The sequence below is a fragment of the Melanaphis sacchari genome, unplaced genomic scaffold (genome assembly GCF_002803265.2).
Source record: "Melanaphis sacchari strain LSU unplaced genomic scaffold, SCAv2.0 Contig22_pilon_pilon, whole genome shotgun sequence".
Classification (NCBI taxonomy): Eukaryota; Metazoa; Arthropoda; class Insecta; order Hemiptera; family Aphididae; genus Melanaphis; species Melanaphis sacchari.
In genome coordinates this window covers 1,082,112-1,108,262 of record NW_020271107.1, presented here as the reverse complement: position 1 = coordinate 1,108,262, position 26,151 = coordinate 1,082,112, and the positions used below count along the sequence as shown (strand labels likewise).

General features: G+C 26.7%; 1 protein-coding gene and 1 long non-coding RNA gene across 2 annotated transcripts in view; both read left to right on the top strand.

Annotated features, from left to right (window-relative positions):
• Positions 1-10,024: 10,024 nt before the first annotated feature.
• Positions 10,025-12,550, top strand: LOC112594418. Its single transcript, XR_003114649.1, has 3 exons — positions 10,025-11,440; positions 11,512-11,785; positions 11,848-12,550. It is a non-coding gene; the product is annotated as an uncharacterized LOC112594418 (long non-coding RNA).
• A 3,623-nt stretch (positions 12,551-16,173) lies between these two features.
• LOC112594400 (matrix metalloproteinase-2-like) overlaps positions 16,174-26,151 on the top strand; it is a 46,519-nt gene continuing 36,541 nt past the window's right edge. The window contains exons 1-2 of the mRNA XM_025339161.1: positions 16,174-16,516; positions 23,707-23,915. Coding sequence (XP_025194946.1) covers positions 23,754-23,915 — 162 coding nt within the window. The 5' untranslated portion in view covers positions 16,174-16,516; positions 23,707-23,753. The remainder of the gene's footprint in view (positions 16,517-23,706; positions 23,916-26,151) is intronic.

The window sequence follows — 26,151 nt, the reverse complement described above, 5'->3', positions numbered from 1 at the left end:
TAACGTTATTTGTGTATTCTGAAAAATCATATTTTAACACATGGAAGGTTTTTGTGTCAACGATGATAATAAACATGATTGTACGTATATGACATATCTATAGTATATTAATATAGCACATATTATATACATTAATAATTTAATAATGATCATGGACAAAATAACTGTTAAATTATATCAACCATGTGGAATCTAAGCTTTAAAGTGTAGTATTTAATATTTAAAATATTTTTAATTTACAATTATCAACTATTATTATTAGTTTATATTACATTTTTTGTCTCTAAATCTTGATTTATAAATCCATTATTATAAATATACCACGAACAAAATTTTTGTGATACTTTATTTCACCTATTATAAAAGTACAAAAATAATAAATTACAATTGACAATATTAAAATGCTCATAACACCATGATAATACGTGTGCATATATTTGTATGATATTTATGTAATATTATGTTTATTAATATATATTTATAACTGATACATTTGTTTTGGTTTGTACATTAGATCTTAAATATAATCTTATGGCGTTTGATTTATAAAAAAAATATTCAGATTGATTTTTCTTCGCAAAGGCGTCGATGATTTAAATTAATCGGAGATTGGAGCGTTCAATGTGTACAGTAAATTTATATAGCACCCATAGAATTGTTCGTAATACATTTTGTGTTAGTTATAATTTTGTAATTTGTAGAATGAGTTCCAGAAATAGTAAAAAATAAATATTCATTAGTCCTATCTTATGAATGCGTGGTTGCTTAATTCCGACTCGAATCTGTATAAGACCTTTAAGAATCTATTTCTGCAGACTTAACAGTGCTTTTAATGATATTATTTTATACATATTAATTGTACATCCTGTACTCATATCTGGTGTTAAAATGATCAAATAAAAATCATATCTTCGTCGAGTAAAACTCGTGAACTTGTGGTGTATAAACTATAAAGTACTCATAATTATATATTCGCAACACATACGTATTGTAAGCTATACAATTACATTATTATATGCTAATATTACTACAAAGATACAAATTTAAACGCGTATTTTTTTTTCTTGGCTATATTTAACTATTATTCATTATTGTGTTACAAATTGTTATCAGGAACTTTTTTTTTTCAAACATACACCTTGCATTAATTTTTTTTTTTACATAGTATCGAATTTATACATCAGTTTTATAATTACTATAATAATATTATATTTAGTATCAAAGCAGTATAATGTGTTACATGAGAATATAATTGTATTGGTTATTGTATATCAAGTAGTAATAATTTAACAATTTATTTTTAAATTGTTGCAGGCGTTGTAGCGCTAAATTTCAGAAATTTTCAATATATATTAATTTTAAATAAATAATTTAAAAATCAAATCTATAAACACTTAAACTTTTGATTCACAGCTTACAATAATTTCCTGAATTTTTAAGTACATCTAATAGAAAGCCACATATTAGTACTAATGGTTGGAATGTTTAATGTATTTAATTATTTTAAAAATTTATTTTTAAAGTTTTATGCTCATTTTAAACATTTTTAAATTGAAAGTGTCCATTTTATTCACTACTGCTGTAAAGCATTTAAAATAAAAAAGAATGTATATAAAAATTAAAATATTCTATCTACCTATTTTTAGTGATATTTTAAATTACATTTTATAAATTATAATATACACCTGCATTGAATATTTCAAAACAATTTCTTATTATTTTTAATTTAATTTACTTAAACGGTATATAATATTATTACATCTTGAAATGTTTTTGTTAAATTTGAGGTAAAGCTAGTAAATCTTGTATTTTTTTTTTATTTTTATTTCATATTTATAAATCTCTTGCACGGGCTAAATGAGTACAATATTACCTATAGAAACATATTTAATTACAATATTGTAACATAAAATATTTATGATAACTTAAATGTCTTTAAAATCACACAAGTACATTTTTAAACATTTTTAAAGCTCGAAAATTGACTTGAAGAATTGTTGTATAGCCGTCTAAATCGATAAAGTATTATGTTTATATATATGTATATATATATTGCTTGTATATACCTATATCGCTATTTTAAAAATGACCATCGCCATCATAGCGGACAAAAAGAGACAACGACGGAACAACCGACACAGTGCAGCGTGGGCGATATGCTTCCGATTTGACCGCCACTCGTCCACACATCCCATCCATCACCCGCCGACCGTTCTTCATCACCCACAATTATTCGTCCCTTTGAACTTAGTCGCGTGTGTACGCTATCGGTACGCGTACGCACGCGTGTCCTATCACAATGCCAAAGGGGGCGTCACCGCTGTCGATGCTATATAAACAGCCAGCGTCTCGCCGAAATCGTACATTAACATTCGACGGATGTACCCGCGCGGATCAACGCAGCCACTTCACGATTCACACGAACGAGGAGGACGTATACACGCGACCGTCGTAAGTACTCGAAAATCGTAAACACCTTTGTCTATATCTTTAACAGGTAATGTGCGTATAGCTGCAATTAATTAGCTTAATATAGGTATTATGCCATTATGTTAGCGTAAAAATGTAGGTAGAAAGCAATGAATATCGCGAGTAATTTCCCGAAAGGCAGAGCTAATAATTAGTGAAATTTTTTTTCTTTCGGAATTTTATTATCCTCAAAAAGAGGGTACGATTTATCGATAATGACTTTTCATTATTTTTAATTATTTGTTAGACAAACTCGTGTCGTCTGCGAATAACCAACAATCAATAAGATTAACAGCCAGTGAGCAAGACATTACATTTTTATTTTTACTTTCTCGAATAATATACAAGACGCACCGTCTAAATGTCTACGGTATTGTATGTTAGGACATCCCCGAAATCACCAGGTGCGAGTTTTTTTTTTAAACTAAATCGTCTGGATTGTGTATTTGTATAGTACTTTTATGAGGAGCCGGCGGTAGTGGCTGGCGCAATAAATTATAATAATGTATATACAATTGATTTTACGGAACGTGATTAAGTGTTCATTTTTATTTTAAATCATTAATGTAATAACAATACACTGACAATATAGATATAATTTAATTGCGTTTGGTTTCGTGTATTAAAATATAATATACCTATATATTAGGTACTATCCGTGGTGTAAAAATGGTACGGCCCATGTCAGAGGAGAAACTGTGTTGAGAGTAAAATCGCATTTCAAAAGTTTGATACTGTACCATTCTTCCATTTATTTATTGACATCATGTTAATACATTTTTTAATAACTCATGTTCATGAATAGTTTTATTATTCAAACTATTCAATTTCCTCATTTTTCTTACAAAAGCATTTAATATGTGTGATTTACAAAATTTAAGTGACAAAATAGCTTTTGATTTTTTTTCTTAAATATTGTGTTAAAATTATATTAGACACGCTTATAAAATACATTTAATACTATTATATTATTATTTTGATAAACGTGTTCAGTATTTAATATTTAACTATTTTTTTCAAATTATTATTCTAATATTATATTATAATAATACTATGCTTATAATAGTAGTATTATAAACTTTTTATTCATACTTTTCACAGTATACAAGTTAAAAATATTATAAAATATTCGTTATACGAATGTATAATAGTAAAGCACCTTAAATGGTTTTAATTTATTCGAATTTAATATTTCATTTAAATGAGACTGTTAAAGTATGCATGTTAAGTAAAATATTGTCAAGTGATATGTTTTAATAATTGTATAATATAGTATACTAGTTTATCTAACGTAAATAACGACAGAGATAGATGTTTTTCACTTCCTTTTTATGTAGACTTTTTTTGAAACTTGATATTTTAAAAAGTAATTCCACTTTGATGCATTTATTTGAGCACTTTTTTTACGCCTGTTAAAAAAAAACTACGAAATAAAAGAAATCTTCATTAACTCCAGTATAAAATGATTCTTTGTATTTAAATCTCAGCGGAAGACAATGGTAGTATTATATTATTATTTGATGCCACACAGATACTACCCGATGTAGTACTACTCGTTACATTTCTCTCTTATTTATTTATATAACGTAGTACTTAGATTAATACATTTATTTTACGATCCACGATTTGCGCGATACGTACAATTATAATACTATATGTAAACATTACAATTATTTAATAATTAATAATGTATGTATTAAGTATACGTAATACATCATACTTATACTAATTATTATTTAACGATTCCATACCAGACGATACACCAATGTATCACCATATATGTGTTTGACCTACAACCTACTGTATAAAATTTAAAATTTACCTTTAATATTAAAAGTATGTCATTAATGTCAGTTTTTTATTTTAATTATAAAATATTTTTATACGTTTGCTCTTTAACTATTGATTATCTCAGATTTTAAAGAAATACAAAACCTTATGTTATTATTTTGAGTTAACGACCAAACATTAAATTGTTTGTATTGTCGACTACAATATAAAAACCACGATTTTCCAATACAGTAGTAATAATAATTAAAATTTGCATTTAAATAAAACTAATTAGAAAAATTAAAAAGTCACCGACGGGGCGTGAAACGCCCTGTATATTTTAACGCACGGGCGTATCGCCGCCGTCATCGTGGCGTTCAATTCAGTACATAACAATAACGTTTCTTCGGTGCTGCGAGGGGCAGCTGTAAATTGTAATATTATATCACACGCCTTCGACTCTTTGACATTTCGGAAATCACACCCCTCCGTCGTTAATTCCATGGTATAAATTACCTACGCACTAAAATAATGATAGTATATATTGTACCTATATAATAATAATAATAATATTTCATTTCGCCGGCCGATTGCAGCAGTATATGTCACCGGCAGCGCTCTTATTTTTTGATATTATGTACATGCAGATAAGCGCTGCCGCGAGCAGCGCGGATAGAATAAGGGTTGTAGTAAAGAGCTTTTAGGCGAGTATAACCCGCTCGGCCACTCCAAGTCCTCTTTTCATTAAGTCGTCGCATGTGCCTCGCCCACTCCATTTACGGGGTTTGTTCTTTTTACTTTTTAAAGAGCGCATATTTTTTTATTATTAAATAACGCCGCTTTCATTACACTGTCTTTTTACACGCACCACATTTACCCGCACTCTCGAGGCTTTCATAGAAATAATAAACCGTTACACGCTGCTGCAGTATATATATGAACTTTTTCCAATATTTTATGCGTATAGATATTTGCCGTGTATTCACAAACGGATTACAGCTGCGGATGGAATACAATATAATATTATACACTATGCGTAAACGGAAAGACGACAACAACGGCAGAAACGACGACCGTGACGTGACGACGATACATTTGCGTACATTAGATGCCGAAATAATTGACAATATCTTGTTCACACGCATACGTAGATTATATAAATCTGCCAATTAAACACAAATTATTAAAATAATAAAGTATGATAAATATACCGAAACGCAATAGATATTCAAAGTTACTCACTCAATTTGGATGTGATGTTCAAATTGGCGCCACCACAACCTCCTTGAGTGAGCGACTTGGGGATCTACATGTTCGTCGCCGATTGTAGAATGTAATACGCATATGGATTTATGTTGTTTGTCAGAATAACAATAATATATTATACAACATGGTATTATTATCTCATCGTTTAAACAATAACGCGGCGTGGATTTTATTTTCATTCGTTTCTTGATATATCATAATTTATTTATTCATCGTCAACTGCAATTGCAATGAGGCAATAAGATCTAATTTAAATAACGTGTAATTAAAACAATATATATAATGTTAGTAAAATTTCTTATGCGGAATCATTTACTATTCAGTAAATACGTTATGTCGCGTGTTATTACATGAATGCATTTACTGTAATGTATAATATTATTATTGTGTTAATGTTATGATTGAATATTTTTACTTTATTTTTTGTTTTAGTAAATTTCATATAATTTATTTATATCGATATCGCGATTTTGTATATCGTTAACGGTAATAAATTTATAGTCAACATATTAATATATTATATGTTTAGTAAAAATTGTTCACGCATTTTATAACTAGATTATTAAATACAATTTTGTAATTTTTTTATCACATATATTAATGTGAATCAACACCTTCATCAGTCAGTTTTAATAAAATACTTATTACTTAGTAATAAGTTAATTATATTTTAATTAATGTATTTTATAGATGTTAAACAAATATAAAATCCATTTACAGTTATTATTACCATATCATTTTATTATAGTAATAATAATAACATTAAATTGTGTAATGATTCTAATAATTATCAAAAAATATATATCTTCCATGTGTTTCCTCTCTTAGTTAGGCAAACCTATTTACTGATTGCATACATGAACAATGAACATGTGGACTCATTGAATTGTATCTGCAAAATATTTCTATATCGTTTCTCAGAGTATTTTGCTGATTAAAATTTTATCTTTTTGTTTTTTAATATTTTTGAATATTTTGTTTATTATATATATTCATTATTAATTGTATTTATTCTCGTAGAACAGCAGATTTAATTTGATACAAAGATGAAAATAACAATAAATCCGATTTAAATAAAATATAATGCTGACTCCAGTAACAAAATTTAGAGTTAAAAAAAATTATATTTCATAAACAGTAACTAAATGATTTTAAACAATAATCATTGCAAATTACACAAAGTTTGCAACTTGTTAAACAATAAATCGGATTTGAAAAGACTTAACGATTGTAAAACCGCATACCGAGTCACGTAAATCAGATTTCTATTTACAATTGAATCATTTATAGCTTAACACACGTTTGGTATAAAAGTATAAAATGATTTGATTTTTTTTTTTATGATTCTTTTACTTGTTTTTATAGAAATTTAGATAATATGTGAGCAAATATTTTTAATTGTTTTACTCCTGTAAAATTAGTTTATGTGATTTACAAAAGCTATTATATAACTTACATTATTAAATAGACGGTTAGTTATTATATATTTATTCTATATATTATAAAAATTAAATTAAATTATAATATTTACCCTGTTAACCGTATCACATTTAAAAATATAAAACCATGATAATACTAGGCATCATAATTCTTAAAAAATAAAATAATATATTTTTTGCAATTATTTAAATTTTAAAGCTTATTAAAAATAAATTAAATTTTATATTAAATTAATAACATGTAGGGCTTTTAGTTATATTTTCTAGAAATGTCGGAAGAATATATTATACGATATAATTAGTGTAACTATTATATTATAATCTTCGTTTATTGGTTGAAATACCACATGTACGAACTACAGATATGATAGTTATATTAATTATTATAATTTATTCACCTAACTTACCAAAAGATGACTTGACTACATCATAACAAAGATGAACAGTTTATCGTAAGTATATAAAAATATAAGTAAAATGATAATAGGTTTAGCGGTTTATCTCATACAAATTATAATTGTAGCTTTTCGGCATTATTGTTTATGCAAAAAAAAAATATGTACCTTTAATATAATAATATGCAATTAAAATTTCTAAATTACCTTTTTAAAGTTTTTTTCTTATCTGATCATTTTAAATTTAGTACTATGTGATAACTCAAATTAATCAGTAACAAAAATATCCAAAACTATGAAAAAACTGTCAAGTAAGAATAATAATTTATTAAGATTATATATTCTAATAAAAATTATAACATCATAATAAAGTCACGTAGATGAAATATAAAAATAATTGAAAATATACATAATACATGATACAAATATTATGTTTTAAAAAACTCATGGATTAAAAAAAAATAATGAATTTTATGTTTACATTAAAATACGTATGTCAGTGGCTTGATACTATATTAGTAGTAACTTTTTAGTTTTTAATGGTTTTGTTATAATATTTTACAGCTAACAATTTAACGTATATTGTATATTATAATCAATTATTCTTAAATTTCAATAAAATATAATAATATACCTAATACTATTAAGCATTGAAAAATAACTTAAATCTTGTGATTTTTTAATTACGCATTATATGGATACCAATATAAATGGGTAATATTTAATTTAAAATTAGTAATAATGATATTAATTTTAGACCGTAAAGCGATTATTATAGTTGAATAAATTAATAAATATCTCGACATTATTTTGTATTGATCTGTTTTCAGTTTTATGAACACATATCTATTAAATATCAATTTGTTTATAATAACATTAAAATATAAATATGATGAAAGTCCAAAGCACTCAAATAATGTAGTCTTAAAATGTACAGCGAGACTATAATATATAATAAACATTTTATTGAAAAATAATATTTGATAATAAATATGGAACTGGAAGATAATATTTTCATAAAAACATGTAAATCATCTGAGTATGCGTTTCTAGTTTCTACACATATTTATGAATTTCCAATTAAAATTAAAAATAAATTATACACTAAAATTATATTATATTAATATAAGTCAATAAGGGTTGACTCAATAGTAAATGACTGGAGTATTTATGAGGTAACCGCTATTATATTGACTTATAGTATTTTTAACACTAATATAAATGCTAAATATTTATAAATAATTAACTACTGGTTTGAAATTCGATCATTATACTTGTACATTGAAATTCGTTAACAAAAAAATATTCTGCTAAGAAAATGAAAAAAATAGCTGTTGCCATTAAAAAAAGTAAAAAAATTATAAAATTAAACGATGAAAAATATAATTTAATTTTTTTTCAAAAATATTGTTTTATAAATAGCTATTTAAAAAAATATTAAAAATGTCAATAAAGTGAATTTAGTTTTGGGACTTTTACACCTCTTACAAAGATAAAATATGTAATATTATTATTATTATTATCGGAGGGGTCAATTTTTACAGCATGTTCAATTTATAATTTTTATTTTGTATCTTACACTTTCTTGTATATGTTTTATTCATATATATATAAATAGATAATATGATACGTATGTGTGATCTGGAGATGAAAAATGAATAATACTATTCGTGGAAAAATCCCTTCTATCCATCGTGCATATGGTGGTAGATGTACCTATCATACGTATGTAAAATATTTTAAACTGTAGACTCTCGCGTTAAATATTTTCTCATTTTCTATTAACTTATACAACATTATAGCAACTTCAACTCAACCTAGTTTATCAATGTATAAAAAATTTATATTTTTTAATCAATTTGACTGTAATCTTTTTCATTACTGGTTTACTACTACTCTCATATTTTTTATTTAATTACAAAACTATACATAAGTATGCATTACCTAATATAATATATATATTTATTTAACATTTATATAATATAAGTACACAAGAATGAAGCATTTTTATACTGTACAGAACTCATTTTAAATTACTTGAATGTATAAATATCTCAAAATTAATTGTAGCCTTATGACTATAGTTTATGATTTATTAGTTTAACGTATAATGTATGGAAAAATGTATTAAGTGTTCATAATCTGCGTCCGTGATTTACTAATCACGCATATCCAGAATCCATATCTTTTAATTAAATGCATTTTTTTTTTGAATTTAATAATTATATAAACATAATATATCATGTAAGTACTATAGTATTTAGATATCTTAAATCATTTTACATAGATGATTGATTTTCTATTTTAATTAGCTGCTTGCTTCAAAAATAGAAGTATAAAAATAAAAAACTTTATTTTCTGTTTTAAAATAAACAAAATACTCTTTATTTGGTGAAAATATAACAAATAATACACGCAAAATATACATTTATGAATCGTGTTTAAGTTTAATATATTTATAATGGTAATCCGATATATGCGTTATTTTCAATTATATTTTCAACCAATTTTTCGTTATATATATAATATATATGAATGTTCCATCATACACTATACGTACGTTTTTATTACATAAAAATAATACGTAAATGTAAACTAATACTATGAATTCCATATCATGCGTTTGAGCACCAATAATATAATATTAATAATCAGTATTAGCAATACGTTATCTGAACAAATATGGGGCGTGATACACGATATATAATGCAATATGCAGTTCCGGTAATAAATAACAATAATTATAATTGGTACCGCAATGAATTTTTTTCTCAATTCATAGAAAAGTTTAAAAAATTAAACTAATAAATTAGTGAGGTCGGACTTGAACAGATCGTTGAAATTGTGGTCCAAACTTACCAAATATATCAAACTTGCGTTCCAGGAAGTTGACAGAAACTTTATGAACATACTCGTGTCTTTTGAAATGCGAGTGTTTAGAGTAGTTTTAATGCGTAGGTACGCATAATTATGTAGCGTGTTCTGTATACCTACTTGTGTTTATGTCTCAGGTTTTAGAGCGTTAAAGATATCGTGTATATGTTAAAAAGAAAACAATTTCAAATCCAATTTCAAGAAAAACAGTATTAAAGAAACCCCAAATTTTAAATCAAAATATTTATTTATTTTTTTGTATCTACATTGTCGTATTCTTGTTGTTTTTTGTAGTGAATGAAGATCACAAACGATAATACTTCAACGTTGTTTCCATAAACATCCGTCACTATGTTAAGTGTTGCTAACGTTTCAGACCTAGATCGATACTTCAAAGCTTGCTTCTTCTTAATATGCACTCATGTTTTATCCTTATCTATTTATTTCGATAATTCAATTTTGTGCAGCAGCAATACAGCCAACTATAATAAAATATTGAATTTAGTCATTTTCATTTTTTTAAATGAGGATATGCATTGAAGTATGACCATTGGTCATTACCCAGTGCTCAGTACTAGGTTCGTAGCTAGAAATTTCATCAGGAGAAAGAGTGAGCAACGGATAATCAAGATAATATGTTTAATATGTAGAGCATTTGTGTGCATTTCTTTCCGAAATTAAAATTTAATATATTTGTTAGCTATATGAACAGGGATGAGCAGTTATCAATAACCTATATTTTATTATTTTAATCGTTGATAACATATGTTACACGTTTATATTTTCTGAAATAATACTAGGTACTCTTATATATAATTGACAATAGTTGTGTACATATAACCTATACATCTACCTAAATATATATGTCTTTATTGGTATTTCTTTTTACCAAAATATAATTTTTTCAATCATTGTGCATTGGTATGTCGTCTATTTTATAATAATCATTCCCCGCGCAGTTTGTCTATATTTGGTGTTTAAAGGTCTCAAACCGCTGCCAGAATACCTGAAACCGATAAAGGTGTTCGATTTTCTCGACGAGCTGGATGGTGTAGACGCGGCGATTGTCTTTGACCACAACAGAAAAACCTACACATTCAGCGGCACCAAGTACTAGAGGTGTAAAGATGAAATGGACCGGATTGTAGAGTTGGACTACCCATGGGACATATCCATAATAGTGGAGTGTAGAATATAACGTAGACGCGGCGTTCCAGAGACATGACGGTGAGTGGAATCGATAATTTTTAAATTACTTCTACGTTTCGCAACATAATTATTTTTACCTTTTACTTCAGGGTTAGTGAAATGCAAGCTCTATAACCGTTTGTTTAAAGTTGAAAGTCTAAATTTTGAATTTAATAGTACAAAATTGTGTGTCAAAGGTAAGAAATCAGTTATAAAATCATCTTCCAGCACGAGGCATACATAATTCATTATTTATTTATTTTTTTTTTTTGTCACTTCTTTATCGATATTATAGCGACCCGTAATGAACTGTTTAAGCCGTTATTGTCTCTTGGTATATATTTAGATTCACCAATAGAAAAGTACGGGCGAGTAATCCTGCCAGTAAGTATTTAATATGATGGACAAAAAGTATCGATACGTTCATGTGAATCAATCTGATTTAGTTAGAAACTTGCCCGACCACCAGGATTTTCACTTTTTCGCTCACTGTCTAGTGGATTTCTGCTCATTATTGAAAATTAAAGATTTGATACACGCGGGTCAAAAAAATTATCATTGCGTGTTTATATATCTCTGAAACCAGTTATTTATTACTTTCAACTCTCAGGTATATCTTTAGGCTTTAGTTGTGGATTAATTTTCACACAGGACTCGTGTAAATGGTGATATTATAACTTGAGCTAGAACTAGAAAAAATTATTTATTATTGTTTTTCAACTAAAAATGCATAATTAATAATAAAAAATTAATATTTATTGCTATAGGTGCAACGCACTTCTTCAAGAACCGTGTTTTTTGAGAATTCGACGATCTCAAGATGCTCGTCGAGCTTAGGTTGATCGAGAGCTCTGATTTAACGGCACTGTAACAGGCAGCGATAGAAGGAACGGTGATCGAAGGTTCGTCACCAAAACAAATTGCTTGGCATCCAGCCAGAAGGATATCCATGATGCCGAATTTGGACCGCCGACGATTGTGACGGGTCGTCTGGCGGCGGCGACGTTAGTTCTTTAAGGTCCGTCACTGCTGACTGTACGCCGTTTTTTTCGAGATTTCGAGATAGGTAACGAAAATCGCGATTTTATTATGTCATTTAACCAAATATTAATAATAATAATAATCTTAATTGCGGATATGACTCAATTTACAAACAATAATATTTAATAACAGTAATATTTGACATACGAGTATGTTGCAACAAATTTAGAAATAACGTTTAAAATAACAAATCATGAATTTTTATCTTTTATTAAACATGATTTAAATGTACTAATATAATCATAATCTCATAGTTTATTATAATTGATGTCTGATGTTCTGATGTATTATATTATGTGTGTAACTATCACTGTGTTGATTTTGGTCTATTAAATATGCGAACTGAGTAAAAAAATAAACGAAAACATACGATTTAATCAAACTAGAAAACTATAGTGTTTAATTTTAGGTTCAAGTCTCGTGGTGCCGCAAAAAAAATTAGTTGTTTGTTAATATATACTTTGATAATTCTATACTTTTTATAATACTCGTATTTTAATATTTTTATATCATAAATATATATAAATACGTTTTAATATTTAAACAGCTATTTTAATAAATTGGAAGCATTAAATTAATATAGCGTATGTTTGAATAAAGTGTATTTGAAAAGGAATTCTTCTTTGAAAAAGATTTCCTCTTCGTCAAAAGGGACAAAAATAGACTTAATGTAATCATGTGTTTCGTTGTAAACGAGCCATGACCAGACCACGATGACATCGATTGGTATTTCAAGTTACGTTCACGTCCTTTTGCAAAACAGAATAGACTACAAGCTATACACAAATGATATTGTAATAGTGCACTTTGTTCGCCGTAAACATTTTACACTTTTAGATTGCATTTAGGTAAATCTATAAAATTGAAGTCCAACCATGTTTTAATAAACACAATTACATATCATCAATGTATTGATATAAAATCAAATTATAATTGCTTCTCTATAAAATTAATATTTACAAAATTATAGTGAAACCATCTTGTATCGTAGCACAATATTATCTATCTTATAAATAATATAATATAAATATAAATATATTAATAAATTTGTCAAAAAAAAAAAATGAGCGTATAAATTACAAATATATTTCATTAACGTTTAAAGCTTAAAATTTATGAAGATGCACGTGTAAAAATTAATATTTCTCATTAATGAGTTTTATTATTTAAATTTATTTTTATGTTGTGATTCGAAAACTATGTATACTTGAAGTATTGAATAAATTATTTTTGGCGTAATTCAAAATACTATATTTTGATTATTTTTTAACTATTTAAAGACAATTGACATTTTCTTTTTTTTTTTTTCAGTTTTTTGTTTATAGATATTAGTAAAATTTTTGCTTATGCAAAAAACTTAACAATTTAATATATGATTCCTCATAAGTTGTTTTTTAGCTGTTTAAAATTATTGAACAATTTTTTTTTTTATAAGTGTTGAAGTTCAAAAGTTGAAAAAAATCACAAAAATTTGCAATTTTTTTTATTGTTAAACATAATAAAAATGTTCAAATTTTAAAATAAAATATAGATATTTACGATAATTTGGCATTGATTTAAAAACGTTAATAATAATAATATATGGTATAGATATAAATTATTATAGTAATTAAATAAGTGTTAATAATAAAATAAATAAAATGTTTACAGCTAAAATTAATTTAACTATATTATTATAATTATAATAATACAATTAGTACATTAATATAAATACATTTGTATTTAATAATATATATTACCTAATAATTTTTAGACTAGCAGTAGTCTTCACTCTGAATTGTATTTCGAACGTAATTATCTATCATTGAATAAAATTTAACGCATAATATTCTGCTCTTAACTCTATCCAACAAGAAAATACACTAAAACCTCAAAAACCTGACTTCAATCAGTTTTCCTGCACATCACCACATGACACCCACATAGAAGGATCGATCATCTCAACAGGAGGGTGTCCTCTTTACGCATACAGAGTTTAGTCCAGTGTCATCTATTTTTTGTTAGGTAGGGCCATAAAAATGAGATTTAAGAAAAACATTATAAAATATATATAAAAAAATATGTAATTTGAGAAACAATATTTTATAATTTTTAAAAATTATTTAATATTATAATATATAAATATATTGATCTAAATTACATACAGACTGTATAGTAAACTACAAAATACAAATACTATTATTTTCTACTTATGAAAAATTAGAATATTAGTATGTCTAATGTTAGGCCAATAATAGAGTCAGACATTTTTAGTTACGGCCATGGTTCTAGCGTCGCCACTGCCTATAAGTTAAGATGGTTTGAAAAAATGTACAACCCTCTCTACACCTTATCTTATATCATATAAATTTTACTAACATACCCTTTTTTTCTTATTATTTTATTGTATTCATAAAATCGTATGTGTAAATGTGTATCACAGGATACATTTATGCTACGAGTTATTCGTCACTGTGAGCATAGAAGTCATAGAACAGTGAGCCATTGTCGTGGTGATATTATTAAAAATTTGAAAGTATTTGATATTTAGTGCAGTAAAAACTAAAAGGGTGTTGGGCTGCTTCTCCAATTTTCGTCACCACCCCACTCCCTCTTTCTTAAAACTTTTATGCCTAGTTATTGTTATAATTTATTGGTATGATAACAGTGTACAAAGATTTTCAAAATATCATTATTTTTCGAAATACAATGTACGTAATTAACTGTTTAATGTAACTACACTGATTAGAATTTCTGTGACTATTTATAAATTAGGCATAATGGATCTAACATGACAACAGTTTTATTGCGCCACATATTTACGCCGTAGAACGGTAGAACAACCCGCAACTATAAAAACGGCAAACTAGTTTTCGTCGTGCAAATAATAATGTCTGTTGGACAGACGGATCCATCGTTTAATTTACTGCGCCACGCACACTATACAGAGTAATCCATTTATTTTTTTCTTAGACTGATAGTTTGATTTAAATAATCATCGGATTAATCCACCGTTTACCTAAAAAGGTATATTCGATCATTTCGATCACTATTTGAAAAAAAAATCTTTAGTTTCAATCTTTAAGGAAAAACATAACATCAATAATTAATATGGCTTATGGCAGGCTATTAATCATATCACTGGTATTGAAGTTTATTTGTTTATGTCAACAAGTAATTGTAAGTAATGGTTTATGATAGGTAAAGTACGAAGTATAATTTCGTGTGTTTAAGTGTTCAACATAGAAATTTTCGAACGTGTGTATTTGGGAAAAAGTGTCACTCCGTTAGTTTTTACCTCACGAAATAATACGTTGCTAGGGAAACTATCGTAACATACCTACGATCCAAAAAAAAAAAAAAATATTGAATTTTTTTCGTTACAAATTTTTTTTTTTTTTAACTCCAAACTTAGGACATAGTATTGTTAAAAAATTATATTTATTTTTGTAAAAACTTAATGTTATCATAATATTATAATAATTTTATCTACATGATAATACATTTAAAAATATCCTTTATTTTTTTCCAAAATCTCAACAATTGACTTTCAAACGATATCCTACGCAGTGTAGCCATTTACAAACGAACCACTCCGTATAATGTATGTACGGGCGACCGATGCTGCACATGTACAGCGGCGATCACAGATATTGTCATCGGGCACGGACCAGACGGCTGTGGCGGCGGCGGCGGCGGCATCGGTAGCAGCAAGTTGAATGAACGACCGACCGACCGGCAGTGGTGCGGCCGTGGCGGACGCGTGCGGTTGTTAATCGATTGGGTCCGATGTTTGTTAGTTTTCATTTTGGACCGTTTTGAAATTTATCTTACACCCGTAGTCGTATTATGATAAACGTATGCGAGCGCGTAATAGTTTTTGCATAAAATAAAATTTGATTAGACGTAGTATTTGACGAATTAAAATTAGTTATATATTATATATTGCATAATATAATAATATATATTTATGTATCATATTAAATACGATCGACGAATAATCACCCCGTCGCCAACTTTCGGAGATCTGGCGAGAGAATCTATTTAATGCCGGTATAATAATACAATATTACATCGGCACGCCGGTGTTGTTGAGTAAGTTAATTTTTTTCTCGTTATTATATAATATTATAATGATATGTTGTACGAAAAACGCATTTTTCCGTCGAATTGAATGATTTTTAATAGCGGTTTAAAGAATCGGTACTATTGCAACGTGTTCAACTTTAGTTTCGTGTGTTTTTTTTTTTTAATTTAAAAATAATATATGTAATATTTTTATTTATCATTTAAACATTTAAGTTACAGAATATCGAACTCAACAATTCAAATAATATTTATAATTAGGTACAAATATATAAAACATAGAATATTTGAATAGTAAAGTATTTTATTTTACATTTTTATACGAATTTAAATTTAGTATTCATTATTTCGTTGGCCTAAATATTTTTATATAAATTAGATATATTTTTATACTGTTAATAGTAATGAAAGCATTTTTTTGTTTTTACGTTGAATACAATTTGCATAATACCATAACGTGTTCTATTTTTCGCATTCATAAAATCAATAAACTTGCTAAACACGATAGAAATTAAAAGCACAATATACTGAATAAAGTATATAATATCAATAATTTCAAGTACCTATGTCATAGTAAGTTATTGCAAAAATATCTACACATATTATTTCTATAACATTCAAATATAATATATAATTATTTTGAAAATACAATCAAATTTGTATAAAACGATGTTCTCTTAAAATTTATAAATATAACATTAAATTGGTGTTACATAATATACAATATACATAAATATAAATTATAATATATATTATTTTTGGTTTACAGTTTTTTAGTTTCTATCATTACGATTTATCACAACGAATCATCTAAAATTAATTGAACTAAATTTCTTAAATTAATTTTGTTTATATATCAATATTTAATAAATATTAAAAGTAACGAATGTAATTATATAAGTTAGGTACGTAATATTTTTTTTTACTTCAGATTATGATAACATGATCATATTTTATGACTTTGTTATTATAAAATTAATATCATGCATTAATTTACAAAAATATTATAGATATTATAACCTACCTAGTATCGAATACTTTGTTTATCATCCTAATTAAATTATTATAATGATAATGAATTCAATAGATGCTTATCACATTTAAAACTAAAAATATTACATTTATGTATTATTTACTCAACTTTTTTCAAAATACTTTAAATTATAATTTATTATTAAATATGTGTCTATATTTATATTGTAATATAGATACGTGGTAGGTATTAAACAAATAGTGTAACAAGTTACGTTAGGAGATGTATATCATTTCCTATTCTTAAAAAATTCGTATCATAATTCTTAACTCACTATTTTTGATATTATTTTCTAAGATTTTGATTTAGAAACTAAACATGCATATTATATAACAGTTTTAATACATTTGTTTGAGTTTGAACATTTGTGTCTAAAACGTGTCGACAATAACTTTATTATACTGCTTGCGTACATCATGAATACTTGCTTAATTTCAGCATATGTACTTTATGCAGAATATAAATACGTAACAAAAATAAGTAGACAATAGTATGTACAACGCAATTTGAATTAAATTAAATCTTTGTGTTGACAATACATCCAATCTATATAGTATAGGTCGCACGTAAAAAGAGAATTCTCGTCAATTTCTTTATTTATTCTTTCTCAATAAAATTCTTCTCTAAAAATCTCATCTATACGATGTTTCTTGTTTTATTTTTCAAGTTTTATTGCAATTATTATTGCTTAAAACGAAACTTTGGGAGGTCTTGAACCCTTCAGTATAGAAGTGTGGCCCCTCTCCTGCGTTGTGTCTATACATATTATGTACGTTTTTACGGCGTCTAAAGAGTTTTATTACTATTCCCCGCCGTTCACCGACACCTTTCACCACTCACAAACCATATGTACCCCGAGTTACGTTAAAATAGTAGCCGGGCCGACTCGATGGAGCCATTTTTCTCCTTATTATTGAAAAACTACCATTTATTGAAAAAGGTTCTCTCCTAATTTAAAATCGAATACTCTAACTACTGAAGTAGTAAAGTACTTAAACATTCGACCAACGGAAACTGAGTAAACTCGTTACGGTAAATGAAACAAGAGTAGATTATAGCTACGTTATTGTGTAGTTGTTTATAATGTATACATTATAAATACAAATATAATAGCACTTCGATAGGATTAAATCCTACAAAACATATTTTGCAAAACAGTAAATGAATAATCGGATTACTAATATTTTTTAACTAACCTAACTATTACTATAATTATATAATAATATATAATTTAATTTTTAACGATCAAAAAATTTTATATAAAAGATTTAAATTGTTTCTAAATAATGGTCTTATCCAATAGTTTTGTTTTAAATTGTTTATAAGTTTATTTTTACATCATTCAAAATTAAAATAATATATCATGATTTTCAGTAAAATATAATGAATAAAAGTCATATCTATAGAAAAAAATACATTTAAATTATGTATTATTAACCCATTAAATCTACTTCACACTATTTTTTATAGTTCATAATAAATAATACAAACTATAATGAATAGTAAAATAAAATGAATCATATTTGATTTAAATACATTTCCTAATTAGGGTCTTGCAAAAATATATCTATCATGTATATTAAATTGACTAATAGTAAAATATCAATAATGTAATTTTTTTTGAAAATTCTGTCAATATATTTTTATTTGATGGTAATTTAAACATTATATATTTCTGGAATAAAAATCATTCAATGAAATGAAATCATATCGGTTATAAGAAAATTATAGTATTTTTTTTTTATATAGCTGAATAGTAGGTATAGATAATATATTATTAAATTATTATATAGATAAGCTTAACTTAAAAAGAAGAATATTAAAAATTATTTTTTATTACCATTTATATACTTTATTATTATTTAAATAATTATCATATCAAATAATTCAAATCGCTTATTTTAATAAACTTACATAGTATTTCATATAACTAATATATATAAAAATTAGTCTTTTAGTTCAAATTTGATTTTTATATTATATAACTATGTATACGTAATTATTTTGTTTTAGGATAAACATATAAACAAAACTTAAAAATTTGGCGATCTGCCGTGTTTGTAAACCTACATCATTTTTATAATTCCGCTATTTAAATTCTAATGAAAACTCAACATTTTAGACAATTTACTCTTCTATTAGCGTCATTAAGCTCTTATGATCCACCTAATAACAAAAACAAAACAAAATAATAAATATACATTTTTGATGTGTTTTTGTTTATTGTTTTAACAAAGTGATATATAAAACAACGATTGTATTTTTATGTAGATCTTAAACATTGTTTATTTCACATGCATTATTAATAATTTGTACCAAAAATTAATAATTAATCACATAGTTTTAATTTTTATTTAATTTACTTAATATTTTTTTATAAACCATATATACTTATCATTAAATAAGTGGGTTGCCAAAAATGACAGTAACTTGCAATATTATCAACATTTGTACTAATATTATTACACATATAGAGGTATACCGCTTTCTGTTGTCAACATAACAAAAAAGAATAAGTAGATTTTTATTGCCATAAAAAATTAATGATACGTATATAATATACACGGTTTCTTGGAAAATAACAGTGTCATTATATAACATTATGTATAATATATATTGTGTTAATTGCAAAAAACAACTAGTATCGTGTGAGTCAATGATATCATTATAAATGTATAAACAAATAAACATCTAATACTATATTTCAATACTCCATTTTTGGGTCTGAGTCAATGGCATGTGTATTTAGACGCCAAAACCAATGGACATAACAAGACTAAGAATAATGGGATATTCTTAAAATATGGAGAACTTACAAAAATATTTTAAAATCGTAATTTTCTAAATAGTATAAATACATACAAATGTATTACAATGTTTTCTTAGCAGCCCTCTAGCACCTATAGATTTTTTTTTTTATTTGAATATATACTATATACACGGGAAGGATATGTGATGATTGAACAAGACAGTAAAATAATATAACATAATGAAGTGGATATGTTTGAAAAATACAAAGTGAGCAGTTATTAGACGTTCAAACATTTTGTGAATTAGAAAATAGTTTTTTCGTTTGATTTTAAACAGTTTTGATGACTATATTTATTCTACAGTATCTATTTAGTGTATAAGAATAAGAATTCAAGACACAGCTGTTTTAAGTTTAAAATTCTGTATTTTGCGCTTAAACTACGAAATATTATAAATTGGTTACTGATTTATAAATATGATGATGGGGAGTCATGTCATAGTTATTACTTATTACTTAATCCGGAGTGCCAGGTTTTCCATTATATTCGGTCAATAACAAGGTTCCAAAAACAAAAAACAAAACTAAATGGATCAAAATATAATTATTCATATTATGTTGGTGTTACCATTATTTGAATTTTTTGATACCATCTATTTTGTTCAAAATTAAAATAAAAAACAGTTCCATTGGTTAAAAATTATAAAATCAGTCAAATTGAGAAAACAATATAATTGTTTGTGGTTATAATTGCTTACAAGTTACACTATGCAATAACACTTATAGATTTAGCATTTGCGTAGGTACGTAGTACGTATCTATTGTTGTTGTCAAAAGATGGATCTAATAATGTTATTATTTATTTATACGCATTGCGTTGTTAATGAATCCTTTTTTACTGACACGTGGACTACGTCGGCTTTACGCAAATAGATAATTTGAATTTCTCGAAATTCAATATCCGCTAAAAATCAGTACGTCAATAATAATGTATAACACGTTTAATGCTCAAATATTTTTAAAATTGTTATTATCAAATAACGTGATATAATATTAATTCTTATACGATGGATCGACCGCGCGCACCTGTACAACGCTCAATAAACATTACCGGGACAGGACGTAAACATGATAATTTATAATAATAATAATACGCTAGGATTCGGGGAAGTATTACGTCTACGAATTCCGGCGCGATCGTCTACGTCTACGCACTAAGCTGATGATAAAACAATATAATAATACGTATACCGCGTTTGTGTTATACGGTAGTGAAACTTTCGTTGACTCATCATCGCGCGTTCTAATATCGATCGTGTTTTGGTGGCTAGCGGCAAACTTCGCGACTCCCGACCGATAGCCAATACAAACACAGTGTATGCAGACCAGGGACTCTATGAGCAGATCGAAAACCCGCATTTACTCGCCAGCACTGAATAGCGTCTTCCCGCGGCGTGCCAACAGTCCAAAACTTTACTATAATGGATATCGCGTGGACGTGCTCAATTTGCGAGTTATTGTGCGTAGCATTGCAGCCGTGTATAAAATTAACAATACTCGTGATATACATATATATATATATGTTCATATTATAAGTCATGTTGTTATCGTTGGGTATTCGATTATTGTATTAGAAACGATCGCGGCGTGCTCCGTAGCAAAAATTAAAAAAAAAAAAACACTAACTAAACAGTTTGCGTAGGTAGTAAAAATGTATGTTTCATACAATCGTGTTGTTATACGAAGCAATTGAGCATCAAGCATGCTCAACCCCAGTTTTTCTTTAATAATGAATTCGTTTTTATTTGGATTTTTAGACTTATTATAGTAGAAAAGGAGAAAGATCTCGTTAAAAAGAAAAAAAGTTTGTATCTCCACTAGACACTCCTTGATTTATAAAAAAAAAAATATCAAAAATGTTAAAATATAAAGTATTAAAGAATATTTAAAAATTCTGAAAATTGAATAACTAACATTTTAAATAATTACACTAAACAAAAAAAAACAAAAACAATAAGTATGCGATTGGGTGAATACCTAATACTTTCAACGTATCTTTCGTATGAGACGAAAACTCTGTTGACTTGTTTCTACTATTTGCATGTGTTGAACGTGCGTCGAGTGGTATCCGTCATAATAGGTACTGCATAATTTGAAGTAGCTGCTTAATAAATTGTTTGCCTTTTGGTCAACATGTATAGTACCGGATACACCGTATACAATACAGTACAGCCTATATGCCATTATCGCGGCAATCTTCAGTAATTCTAGTATTTACAAAAAACGAACTCCACGAAACGCTTCATTATGCCCTCGTAAAAACGCTAAACTATACTCTATATATTTATACGACTATTGACTACACAATAAATTATAATGAGCATAAAAAATATACAAATATATATTTTTTTAATGTATGTATTTATTTATTTTGTTATAGTATTGTGCTATTATTAGTTATTAGTGTTATTACTAAGTCACTCGAGAGTGGATATCGTTTTTTCATTTACATAAAATATATATTATGTTATATATATTACATAAATAACATATTTATTGTTGTTAAAGCATTTTTAAAACCCCCAGCCAAAATAATTCAACAAGTTAGACGCCGCTGTAATTTAAAATAATAAAAATGTGATTTAAATTGTGCAACCAATAATTTAAAATGTATTTCTTTCATTAATATAAATTTGTTTATAATTTATCAAATGCATCTAAATTTAAGACGAAATGTCAAATTCAACATTAAATTTAATAATACAAACTGCAGTATTATTAGTATCAATGTATAATACATTTACTTACATACATATAGTATAACTATACCCAATACTCTATAATAGTTTATACAAATAAATAACACTATACATTGTTGTTAGTTTTCGTTGTCGATATGTAAAAAAATTTTATGTAGGCCCAGTTTTTTGAGCCAGTTAAACATAGCTTCAATAAAATAAATTATTTCATAGAATTATATAAATCAATTAATGTAATCAGTCAAACTTATTAAAATTAATATGAATAGTGATATCGAAATTATAGTTATAGACACCATTAAGTTATTAAAATATTAACTTTAGATTTTTCGTTGTGTATTAACTACTAATATGCTATCACTTTATTATCGTTAATTATTATTAAATCGTCTAAAATATTGATCCTGTAATATTTTTTGTGAAAAATTATTCTAAAAATTTGAATGTACTTACTTATGATATTGCGATGAGACAAATAATTTAAAAATTTACCTACTATAAGATAATAAATTATACAACTGCACAAAATGTAAAATTACTTAAGTATTCATCAATTTATACATGTATTTAGAGTATAAATGTACCCAATATTTTAATGTGATGTGTATTCTCTTATTTCTTTTAGTTATTTTAATGACGTTCGTGTTGTGTTTTGCAGCACGTGTTCTATCAGACATAAATGACTGTTGATTAGCGTATGATAACATGCTAACGGCCCGAATGTTCGTCGAGCCTATGCCATTCAAATTACTGGTTGTTCAATGGTTAATATTGGCCATTAGCGTGCAAAACATTTTTTCAAGACCCGTTCAAGAATTCAGCAATACACGTCGACGGACCGAGTCAACACCGATATATGATGATGTGGTACGTAAATAATAAAATAAATGACATAATTATAATTAATTTAATATCATATTATTATTTAACTTTAACCTAGGAATACTTTATTATACCGTAGTCTTAACAAGTAAATGATGATATATTATTATAACTTTATCAAATTGTATTATAACTGTATAAGTATAGACTAAATTCTAAGTTCTAACACACTACACACCCACAAGGTTATAATTCGCATAAACTATTATTTTCTACACATTCAAACTTTCACGTTATAATCATAATACATATATTATAATTCATAATATATGATAAAATGCGATAATTTCACTATAGATTATATCGAAACAATGATTTGTTAAATTTTAATAGAAGTATTATTTTACAATTTTAATAATTATAATTATTGAACTCTGAATAGTATATTCGAAGAAAATTCATCAATTTGTTTTTATTTTACTAGGTCAAATCGTAGTATATCTTTGTAAACTTAATCAAATACGAATGCTCTTAAAAAATGACGTTTAATTTGTGATATAAAAACAATATTGACTTGAGTAGTTTAAATTTTGAAGTGTAAGAACTAATAATTTAGCTATAGAACATTGATATCAAACGGAATTACGGATTTATTCGTCTAATCAACATTACAACAATAGTTTAATTCATATATGATTGAATATTTTAATTTATCATTATTATAAGATTAATATACTACCTAATATAATATTATATAAAATATGAAATATATATAATTATTGTTACCAAATATGTTAATAAATTATTTTTAAAAAACATTTTAATTACGTAAGATGTAATAATTTATTTAAAATGTTTTTATGACACCATACATTAAACTTAAGTTGTTTAATTTTTTTTTTTTTTTAGTAAATCAACCCTAAGGTTGGTTTTGCAATTTTCCGAAGTTTCTCCATTCATCTCTATTTTCAGCTAGCCTCTTCAGTTCCTTATAGTTTGCTAGACCTGCATCGGAAATCATCTTTTTGATATAAGACGTTCTTGGTCGTCCTCGATCTCTTTTGCCATTCATCTTCCCTTCTATTATAATATACAGAAGTTCTTCTTCGTGTCTTAAGACATGACCAATCATATTCCATCTTCTTTCTTTTATGGTGCTAAGTATCTTCCTGGTTTCATTTATTTCGTTTAGAATGTTTTCGTTAGTTCTTCTTTCTACCCAGCTTACTCGCAACATTCTTCTCCAGCACCACATCTCGAAGCTTTCAAGAAACTTTTGTTCCGTTTTGTTTAATACCCATGTTTCGCATCCGTAAAGTGCGACACTCCACACATATACCTTTATCAGCCGTTTCTTCACACGTATACTCATGTTTTTAGAGCACAGTAGGTTCCTTTTGTTCATGAATGCTGTTTTTGCTTGAGCGATCCTTGCTTTTATATCCATAGTACATTTTCCATCTTGGCTAATTATGCTACCTAGATATCTAAAGTTTTCCACTTGATCGAGAATGTGGTTATCAATTTTAATTCTTAATCTATGAATACGATTCTTTTTTTGACACATCATTATCTTGGTTTTATTCCAATTGATTTTAAGGTGATAATTTTGGAAGCCCTTTGCTATTTCTTCTAACGCTCTTTTGAGATCGATTTCGCTGTTTGCAACAAGAGCTATGTCATCGGCGAATCTTAAAAATGATATCAATTCTCCTCCTACTGTCACTCCAATTTGATCTCTAGTGAATGTTTCTTTAATTTCATTGATAGATTGTTCTACATAAATATTGAATAATTTTGGTGACAGTGGACACCCTTGTTTTACTCCCTTTCCTATTTTGGCTGTTGCAGACTTGTCTGACACTTTTATTATAGCTAATTGCTCTTTGTATATGTTGTATATTAGCTGTCTGTCTCTATAATCAATGTCTATTTCTTTTAATGTCTTAAAAAGTTCCTTCCAGGGAACTGTGTCAAATGCCTTCTCCAAATCGATAAATGCGATAAATGTGTCGTTGTTAAATTCGATCTGTTTTTCAATTAATGTCCTTAGGCTTAAGATCGCTTCTCTAATACCCATGTTTAATTTACACCCTACTATAATGACAAACACGATAGCTAAGGCATCTAACATCGTCAAAATCGGAGAAACACCATACTTACAAAATTATTACACTTTTGGGACATTCTCTATATATATAAATATTAAAATATGTGTGTGTGTGTGTGGTGTGGTGTGTGTGTGTGTGTGTGTGTGTGTGTGTGTGTGTGTGTGTGTGTG